Consider the following 10,119-nt stretch of genomic DNA (forward strand, 5'->3'; position numbering starts at 1 on the left):
AATTCATGATTTTGTTTAATTGTCATACTTTGATCATTTTACATATCTTTTGTAACTATGTGTACTTTGTGTTCCACTGTACATTTTGCATGTAATTTTTTCTGTATTTATTTGTGATCATATTTGTTTTGATTTTATGTCAGATTTTGTTCTTTTATGATTTCTTTTCTGTCACTTTGGTTCCTCGTAATTGTCTTCATTTACAACCAATTTGCAATCGGTTTTGTCCTAAATATTGTATTTCAAAGAAAAGCTTTAGAGGTCTCTCGATGTTTTGATCAAAAGCCTGTGTCTTGAAAGGCCCGTTTGAACTGATCCTCACAGCGCATGTGAAATTTAAAACTGTGACAAATTGAGTTGCGTCTTCTTCTCAGTGTACGAGACACTGAAGCCCAATCACAGAATAAAAAGCAGTGGTTCTCTGAGACGGTTCGACGTCTTCTGTTTCTCATCAAAATAAACCTCGATTAAGAACAGCTCAGCAACCATCCACACACCAGAGCCAGAAAGGCTTGAGATCCACGATACTTGCCAACTCTGTGCTTTGACTCTTTCACTGTGTGGTTTCCCTTCATCTTGTGAGAGAATGCCCCCCCACCCCCACCCCTGGGCCCCAGTGACTGCCTCCCCCTCTGTCTATCAGGCTCCATCTCAGCTGCCTCTGAAAGCATTCAATTTCACCAAACCTAAGGTGAACAACACCACTCTCTTTAAATTTTGTCTGTCCAAGACTTTTCCATCAAATACTAATGCATCAACCTGTCTATCACTAATGAAGAAAAACAACATCCATCACTGTAAACAGTGGGGAAATAAAATTCTGACTGAATCAAAAATAATTAAGAGGTATGACATAAATGACTAACTATATATATTTCTGCTCCATTGTTTTGTACATAACTTTTAAATTACAGTGTTAAAATAACTGTTCCTTACAGTTCCTTTATAGCTCTTTGTCTAAAGTGCAAAATTTTAAGATCAGGAAGTTTGATTTAGTGATGTTGCCTCAGTTATGAGAAGCTCGGTAATATTTACTGGAAAGGATCAAAACAAAGTGATAATTATATGTTTTTGAACAATGTAGAAATGTGTTCATGTCTGATAGTTGTACTCATATTGTATCAAATATGTTTATAACCATGATTACAAAAATTGTTGTGATTTTTTAAAATAAAAACAGGGAAATATGGAAAGTGTTATTGGTATTTAATTATGATAGATAAATTAGAAAACAGAGACTTTCAACAAATCTTACTACACAATGAATTAAAAAGAAGTTGTGAAATGTGAATTTTTACATTCGACCCATTTTTAAAGGAATCCTTTCAATTTTAGGTTGGCCACCACAGAACTGCCTCATCAAGCTGTCATCAACCAGAAGTTCCAAAGGCAGAGCGCCACCAGTGCCTGTTACATGTAACAACACTCTTATTTTAGTGAAGTTTCCACATTGAGACATCCTTTCGACTGAAACAAGCCCAAGGGTGGAAACTCATCTTTTACATTACTCACAAGCCACTTGTGTTTCACTCTTCTTTGTGTGTTTGCTGTTATTCTTGTTTCTGCCTCCTGCAGACCCATCCCTCGTTCTCTTTTTATTTTCTCTTTTGTCTATTTTTATATCTCGCTTTCCTTCCTTCACGGTGACTCTGCCCTGAAGCTGGGCCCCAGCTTCCGTTTAGCTTCACTGGGATGAAAGCTGATTCACATGTTCATTATCTCACATGGCTGCACTCTGTTCCACAAATAAAACACGTCCACGGATGGAAGACAGCCGCGCACAGACCCAACCACAAATATAATGCATGGGCTCACATGTCAGCAAACATTGCCCAGATTAAGATTGGATGGCCTTGTGTGCTGCTGCCACATTTGGGAAAAATAAGAATAATTAATCTCAGTATATTCAAAAGAAATTAAAATCCTGCTCAGTCATTCCTCTAAAAGAGACAGCAGTGCGTCAGACACCCCCAGGAGATGTGGCCATGTTGTGACCAGAGACAGTCACAGCAGCCCCAAGCACTGACAGCAGATCACTGCAGTCCCTGCTCTAAAAAGATCAGCTGACACACTCTGCCAGAGCCTATAGATAAACATACAGTCACTTTGACACTTCACAACCACTCAGTCCAACGGCTGCTTATGATCCAATATTCCGATGCACAAGAACGCATCCTTACATGTGCATTAAAATGGCATGAAGTGTTGGTACATGGTAAAACATGAGCAAAAACGCTTGAAGAACAATTCATTTTGGAGACTAATACAATTTATTATAAAGGCAAACCTGTTCCAAATGACCCACTGTTGTCCTTTTGCTTTGGTAAATGCTGCCACCTAGAGGCTCGTTTTAGAAATGATTTATTAAAAAAATCTATCATCTAAATACAAAATACCATTTAAAAATCTGTTTATTCACTCATAATAAAACAATAATCCAGTGTTTTATTTCTAGCTGCTAAATTATTTAAAAACAATGAGTTATGTTACAAGAAACTGTAAATTTACAATTATAAACTGCTTTATGTTAGGTTTAAACGGGAAGTCACCCAACATTTCATTTCAGTGTATGCTCTGATAGAGTTAAATAAACAAAAAGTGTGATCTGATTAGAAGCTCGTTTATCTTACAGTGTTCTCTTCTTTGACACACATCTTTGCCTTTTTCTGATTTTCTGACATCATGTTTAGTCCACGTCCATCAAATTCTCTCTTTATTTCTGTCTTACTGCACTTCTCCTCTTCTTCCTCTGTCTCCAGCTGGTTAAAACAGGCCTTTTCTTTGAGGCTTTGAAACTTCTTGAGGTCAGCGCAGAATAGCACCTAAAACAGAGAAACAATAGGTTATAACAGCGGACAAACTATGGCCTTAGTGACAGAAACTTACTGAACACTAACACTTACAGAATGTGCCCAGCCAGCATACGGTCCCCAAAGTTTTCTAAAGAAACCTCCTGTGGAAGAAACAGTTGATTAGAAGTTGTGTTGAAGGATGGAAAATGTTCTTTACTGTCAGGAAGGTGTGTGAAAACTAACCAATATCTCTGTGAACTTTTTCTGTAAGACTCTTTTGTCTTTTATCGGCAGCATACTTGTAGTCCCGTTGAGCAATCTGCCACACGTGTGTGTCCACGGGAACGGCGTCTGGCTTATCCAGACACATCAAACATACGCAGTCTGCCACCTGTAAGATGACACAAATCCTCAAATAACGGCTGTTGTTGTTTTATCCCAAAAACATCAAATTATGAGGAGCATACGCTACAGTTTCCTGTTGTACCTTAGTGCCAACACCAGGAAGAGTCCGAAGAGCATCACGGGCCTCCAGGTACGAGACTCGGCGTAAACCTTCGAGCCACTGGAGCCCGTGAGAGTCCAGAATCTGCTTTGCACTCTGCTGAAGGAACCGAGCTCTATAACCAAAGCCGAGGTCCCTGAGGCATGCCTCTACACTGCAGTCTGACAATTAGAAGAACACACATACAGGAACAAGGTTTTCTTTGTGTAATTAAAAGTTAACAAATTCTTTAAATAGCTAGTGAAAATGACACATTGTGACTTAAAGGAGACGTATCTTGCTTTTAAATCTTTCTTTTTCACACTTAAATCCTTCAGGTGGGATCTAACGGAAGTGCAACGCTTTGGTCTCAATTCCTCCTTATTGTAACTCCACAAGACCCTCTTTCACTCCTTTTGTGAGCTGTGTCTCAGATCAACTCGTTTTGAGGCTGTCTCTTTAAATCCAAATGTGGCACTTCACACTCTGCCCCCCTCCAGAGTGGTCCATTCCAGTTTGATAGAGGGGTTTACGACTATATACAGCGGGTGAAATAAGTATTGAGCACCTCACCATTTTTCTCAGTAAATATATTACTAGAGGTGCTAATGACATGAAATTTTCACCAGATGTCGGTAACAACCCAAGTGAGCCATACATACAAAGAAATCAAACCATAAACGTCCAGAAATGAAGTTATTTGTAATAATGTGGAATGGCACAGGGAAAAAGTATTGAACACATGAAGAAAGGGAGGTGTAAAAAGGCATTGAAAGACACCAGCTGAACTCTCTCAGTAATTAGAAAGCAAGCCTGCCCCTTGTCAGTGCAAGTTAATATCAGCTGGTTCAGTCCCAAATGATGGCCAGGTATCACACAAGAACCATCTGATGATGGGTAAAAGTAAAGAACTCTCTCAAGACCTTCGCAACCTTATTGTTGCAAAGCATAATGATGGCATCAGTTACAGAAGAATGTCTAAACTTCTGAAGGTTCCAGTGAGCACTGTTGGGGCCATAATTCAGAAGTGGAAAGAACATTATTTCTCCATAAACCAACCACGACCAGGTGCTCCTCACAAGATTTCTGACAGAGGAGTGAAAAGAATTATCAGAAGAGTTGTCCAAGAGCCAAGGACCACTTGTGGAGAGCTTCAGAAAGACCTGGAATTAGCAGGTACGTTTGTTTCAAAGAAAACAATAAGTAATGCACTGAACCACCATGGCCTGTATGCACGCTCACCACGCAAGACTCCACTGCTGAAGAAACGGCATGTTGAAGCTCCTTTAAAGTTTGCTGCATAACAGCAAACTTCAAATAATTGAAGGAAGGATGAATGGAAAAATGTACAGAGACATTCTTGATAAAAATCTGCTTCCATCTACCAGGATGATGAAGATGAAACGTGGCTGGACATTTCAGCAAGACAATGAGCCCAAACACAAAGCCAAGGAAACTCTCAGTTGGTTTCAGAGAGAGAAACTAAAGCTGCTGGAATGGCCCAGCCAATCACCTGACCTGAATCCAACAGAAAATCTATGGAAAGAACTAAAGATCAGAGTTCATAGAAGAGGTCCACGAAACCTTCAAGATTTGAAGACTGTTTGTGTGGAAGAATGGGCCAAAATCACACCTGAGCAATGCATGCCACTAGTTTCTCCACACAGGAGGCGTCTTGAAGCTGTCATTGACAACAAAGGCTTTTGTACAAAGTATTAGATAAATTTCAGTAAGTGTGTTCAATACTTTTTCCCTGTGCCATTCCACATTATTACAAATAACTTCATTTCTGGACGTCTATGGTTTGATTTATTTGTATGCATGGATAACTTAGGTTGTTACAAACATCCGGTGAAAATTTCATGTCAATAGCACCTCCAAAAATATATTTACTGAGAAAAACGGTGACATGTTCAATACTTATTTCACCCGCTGTAGCTGCGCAGAAACATATTTATTTACAAATTAATTAAAAGTTGTTAACAAGGGAAGACTTGTCCATCCAGCCTTGCATGTTTGAGCCAAGAGTCTGACCCAGAGCCAGAGGAAACTCTAGTTGGTAAGTCCAGACTTTAGTTTATTTTGCTAGGCCGTCGCAAATAATTTGTTGCAATAGATCAGAAAATTTCATAAAGTAGAGCAAACTGAACGGGTTGAAAAACATGACCCAAACAGAATGTAAAGATATTTATGCAGCTACAGGAGAGAATAAATTAAACTTTTCTGCACTCCTGGAGACCCCAAGTAAACAACAAAACGCATTTAATGGCTAAAAGAAGTGGATTTTGCATATGTCATTTTTAAAATGTAGGTAAAAGCAGAAAGCAGGTGTTCAGATGATCACTCAGAGGTGCAAAACACAACATGAAAGAGCACAATGACATTTTGTGAAAAATGAAACAAGGTAATAAACTGTGAGTAATAAAACTTAACCCTGCCAACGGAACAAGATCTAGCTGGCGAAGGGATAGAAAATTTATTTATGACTATCAAGAGACACAATAAACCCTTCATGGTTGATGGTTAAGTTGTTGGCAAGACTCTGGTTTGGTGAATATGATCTGCAGGAAGGTTTACAACACCTGCTAGTGAAGAGAGGGTAGGAAAGTCATAGTAGGCGGTTTGGTCCAGCTGGCCAAGTGGCGTGCCCAGAGCCTGACACAATCTCTCCACCATTCCCTGAATACGCGAAATGTGGTTGTTGGATGTGCAGATGAAGGAAAACAAGCATTCAGTGGGGTCCTGGCGCAGAATCCGTACACCTGGAGAAACACCAAGCAGCATATACAACACACCTGTCAAAAAACATTTTAACTGTTGACATATTGTGGAATAATGATCATACTTATTGAAAGACACGGACCAGTGAAAATGTCTGCAATCTTCTTAAAGTGTGGATCTGCTTCCCCCCACTCTCTGTACAGATCCCCCAGCTTGACGTGCAGCTGAAAATAGTCTCTCAGCATCACCTCTGCCTCCATCTCACTGTCCTGTTGGCTACTAACAGCCTGTGGCTCCTCCTCATCCTTCCTCTGATCATCTTTAGACCTTCTGTCAGCCCTTTTGTTGTTGTCCTGAAGGGAAACATCACCTCCACTCTGATTGTTCTGCTTTGTGTAGAGGTAGTACCAAAGAGTGTCGTCCGTTTGAGTCAGAGTCCACACTCTTCCTCCCATCACTCCAGTCCAGTGTCCTTCTGCGGTTTCTTTCCAGCTGCAAGTGTTAAAGCAAATGACATGCCTGTTACGTATTTTGTGCCCTAAAGGTTCCGAGGTTGTGACTGAGTTAGACAAACCCACCGAAAAGACTGTCCGCAGGCTAGAGTGAGATCCAGGCGCAGTTCTGACTTTGCACAAGCCAAAGATCTCCACAGTTTTGTTCCTGAAGACAACACCGCATGTTTGACCATTCTTGTTTTGAAACTACAAAACGTCTCCGCGGTCTGTTCAGCATTTAAAACACGCCTTTACTGAGTTATAACCTCTAGAAAGACATTGTAATAAGTGTGACAAACACGGAAAGCCATGAATGGTGAAATCACATGCAGCTTCACTTTCCTGACGCGAGGCGAGACAAAATGACTTTCGCGGAGTTTATTTTTTGTTTAAAGTTGGACAACAAAAACGTCACACTGCGTCAGAAAGCATGATTCACAAAATACTTTTACAATAGAGTCATGTTTGTGTAATAGCGCAACTAAATTTCTATGTAGAATAAACAAAAAACAATTACTTCAGAAGATTACATTTAATTGTCCGAAATTACTGATTTATCAATCTGATGCAACATCAAACCAATTTCGCTTGCCCCACCCACTCGATTGTCAACAAACGTCTGATTGGTTCTCCGGTTTGCAATCTTACTCACGATTGGTCAATACTTTTCATACCTGTGGTTTCCTATTGGGTAATGTGGCCGTCCTTCATTTTTTCTCGCTTAATGTACAGGAAGTATCCGCTTGCTCTTTCTCTGAAGACAGGACGTGGTGCGGTGTGTGGCAGTGAGGTTCAGATATTTCTAGCAGGCTAATGGCGGATACTTTGGCACTTTTTACGTCGATAGGGCTCAGTGAGCAGAAAGCAAAGGAAACTCTGAAAAATGAAGCGCTCAGTTCTGTCTTGAAAGAAGCCATTACTCAGGTAGACTGCTGTGGAAAATGTGACCAGTCGTTTCCAGCTACTTTTTCTCATTTTGAAAGTTATCCTAGTTATACATTTACTTATTTTTTATGGTTTCACTTTCATTATTATTTAATTAATTGTATGTGTGTGTCTTTACATAATATATACTGCAGGTTGTGTGCAGACCAGCCCTGATTTCTGCTGCTTGATTTTACTTTACACAGTTAATTTTGCAGATTTTAGAGGAGAAAACTAATGATTTGTCCCAATGTGTTTTTAAAGGCACAGCATGTCAATGGAGCATCAGGAGTGGACAAAGCAATGGGCACACTGCTGTACAGTTTGGCATCTCGCCTTAAAGATATCAAACGTTTGGGATTTCTTTCAGACTATATCGCCCAGAGGAAAATCTGCACAGAGCTGCAGCTGACAGGTAATTTCTGATCAGTCTTGTTAATAGAAAACATTTGGGGCAAATAACATATATTGCTTGGTTTATTTGTTTATATTCTTGAAAATGTTTTATCATCTTGCATTTGCAGCTGCTTTGGACTTTGTGAAGAGTCATCCTCAAGACCCCATCAGTCAGGAAGCTTTTGATGAAGCATGTGGCGTGGGCATAGTCATAACCCCTGAACAGATTGAGGATGCAGTAAGTGCAGGATCTCCCACTGATCAAAAGTTTTCTCTGAAACATTGCTGTGTAGTTCTGTTCAGTGACAGTGGCATGCCATGCAGGTAGAGTTTGTATTAAAGAAGCACAAGGAGCAGCTCCTGAAGGAGAGATACCGCTTCAACATGGGCTTGCTAATGAGTATGAGCTCCTTATTCGTTAGTAATTATTTTTGCAGCCCGTAAAGCCTGATGGCAAATCAGACTTTTGCACTTTGTGTCTTTCTGCAGGTGAAGCTCGTTCAGCTCTTAAATGGGCTGATGGGAAGGTGATCAAAAATGAGGTGGACATACAGGTATGTTTAGAAAGAATAATCTTTTGTTTACAGAAATGGATTTGTCGTGATTGAACACTTGAAGTTTATTTTCCTCACTGAGTATTGAAACAAACTGTGGCTTTGGTCTTAAAAGGTTCTTCAGCTGTTGGGAACCAAAACAGAAGCTGATCTGGAGAAGAAACCAAAGGTAGAAGTGCACCTAAAATTTAATAGAAAGGACCACATTTATAGACACATGGTTTTGTCTATAAAAAAACTCTTCAGTCTCAGAAAACACATTAAATACTTACAGCCGTGTCATGAGCTAGTATGTAAACCTATATACTGACTTCTAAAGGTACTTTGAGTCAAGTTGCTCATGTTATGGAGAGTATAAGATTGAGCTGTTGTACAGCCCACACTTTCAGAGTGTCCTAACTATTCCTTTGTAATTACTCCAGCCACAGAAAGCAAAGGTTGCAGAAAATGATGTAAAGGTGAAGAAAGAGGAAGTGGTAGCGAATGGTGAGCAATAGTGAAAGCAAAGTATTCCAAGCATTTTATTTTTTTTTAGATTTGTTTCATGTTTCTGAAATGGTTTATTTGTTAAGGTGAAGTGAATTCTGGGCAGGGAAGGTCTCTAATGGAGCAGCTCAGAGGAGAGGCGCTGAAGTTTCATAAACCAGGTGGGCAAAGCAAATGGCTGAATGTGAAGTGACATTTAAATTGGTTTACAGCTAAACAAATCAGGAATGTCAGACACTTTTTGTCTTGGTTTTGTAGGGCAAAACCTTGTCCATGTTTTCTTTTTTTCCATTTCCTTTGAATCAACATCAGATTTATTTGTAAGAGTGAGGTCACACTGATTGGCTGTTCAGCCTAATTGGCTCGACACATGGGGAGCAACAAACGACAGCGGTTAACGTCTGTTATTACAACCAGGGTAAAACCCAACACACAATGCGTAATAGCAATGGCAGCGTTGCGAATCATGCTCTCTGATCTCTTGTCTTCACAAACTTTGATTGGTTCTTCTACTGCTTCTTGTAAAGGTTATTGGTGGTTTGCAAAAAATAAAAAAATGGGGGAGGGGTGCATTACAGACGTGTAAAAAACCAAATCTTGCAATGCTGGTGTGTGATGGGTTTCACCCTGGATGAGATGACAGCTGGTAATCTCTGTCATTTGTCGTTCTCCATGTGTCGAGCCCATAACACCTGAACTGACTGTGTTCATTCTGATGTGTTAATGTTCAGTGTATAAGGGTTACTGACAGAGGTGTCAAAAGTACTCACATTCATTACCTAAGTAGAAGTATAGATACTAGGGTTTAAAACTACTTCTGTAGAAGAACAAAAAAATAATAATAACTGGGACAAAAGCTTAGGCTGCTTCATGTGGGCCTATAGTGCACAACCCGACCTCTAAAGGCCATAATGACTATGATGGTAAATTATTTATGAGTTAATGTTGAAAAGTTTGGGATGCACTAGACTGCTTGTTTCAGCTGCATTTATCCTGTATCTCTGTGACGATCACCTTCATACTTGTCTACATACATCGGGTAAAATAAGTATTGAACACGTCACCATTTTTCTCAGTAAATATATTACTAGAGGTGCTAATGACATGAAATTTTCACCAGATGTCAGTAACAACCCAAGTGATCCATACATACAAAGAAATCAAACCATAAATGTCCAGAAATGAAGTTATTTGTAATAATGTGGAATGGCACAGGAAAGAAACAGCACGTTGAAGCTCGTTTAAAGTTTGCGGCACAACATTTAAAC

General features: G+C 39.7%; 2 protein-coding genes across 2 annotated transcripts in view; one reads left to right on the forward strand and one right to left on the reverse strand.

The window, feature by feature from the left end:
* Positions 1 to 1,189: 1,189 nt before the first annotated feature.
* Positions 1,190 to 6,913, reverse strand: ogg1 (8-oxoguanine DNA glycosylase). The gene is made up of 7 exons (XM_014016179.1): positions 6,576 to 6,913; positions 6,140 to 6,489; positions 5,859 to 6,038; positions 3,280 to 3,458; positions 3,036 to 3,183; positions 2,904 to 2,953; positions 1,190 to 2,822 (listed from the first exon to the last, which is right to left on the reverse strand). Exons 1-7 carry the CDS (start codon positions 6,683 to 6,685, stop codon positions 2,622 to 2,624), a joined length of 1,218 nt encoding a protein of 405 aa, XP_013871633.1. The 5' UTR covers positions 6,686 to 6,913; the 3' UTR covers positions 1,190 to 2,621.
* A 326-nt stretch (positions 6,914 to 7,239) lies between these two features.
* The window catches only part of qars1 (glutaminyl-tRNA synthetase 1), a gene marked incomplete in the record, with an annotated part of 11,851 nt that continues 8,971 nt past the window's right edge, over positions 7,240 to 10,119 (forward strand). Inside the window, 8 exon segments of the mRNA XM_014016193.1 lie at positions 7,240 to 7,415; positions 7,680 to 7,830; positions 7,940 to 8,049; positions 8,136 to 8,211; positions 8,301 to 8,365; positions 8,481 to 8,534; positions 8,788 to 8,851; positions 8,938 to 9,012. Coding sequence (XP_013871647.1) covers positions 7,305 to 7,415; positions 7,680 to 7,830; positions 7,940 to 8,049; positions 8,136 to 8,211; positions 8,301 to 8,365; positions 8,481 to 8,534; positions 8,788 to 8,851; positions 8,938 to 9,012 — 706 coding nt within the window.

This window comes from Austrofundulus limnaeus, unplaced genomic scaffold (genome assembly GCF_001266775.1).
Source record: "Austrofundulus limnaeus strain Quisiro unplaced genomic scaffold, Austrofundulus_limnaeus-1.0 Scaffold3, whole genome shotgun sequence".
Taxonomy (NCBI): Eukaryota; Metazoa; Chordata; class Actinopteri; order Cyprinodontiformes; family Rivulidae; genus Austrofundulus; species Austrofundulus limnaeus.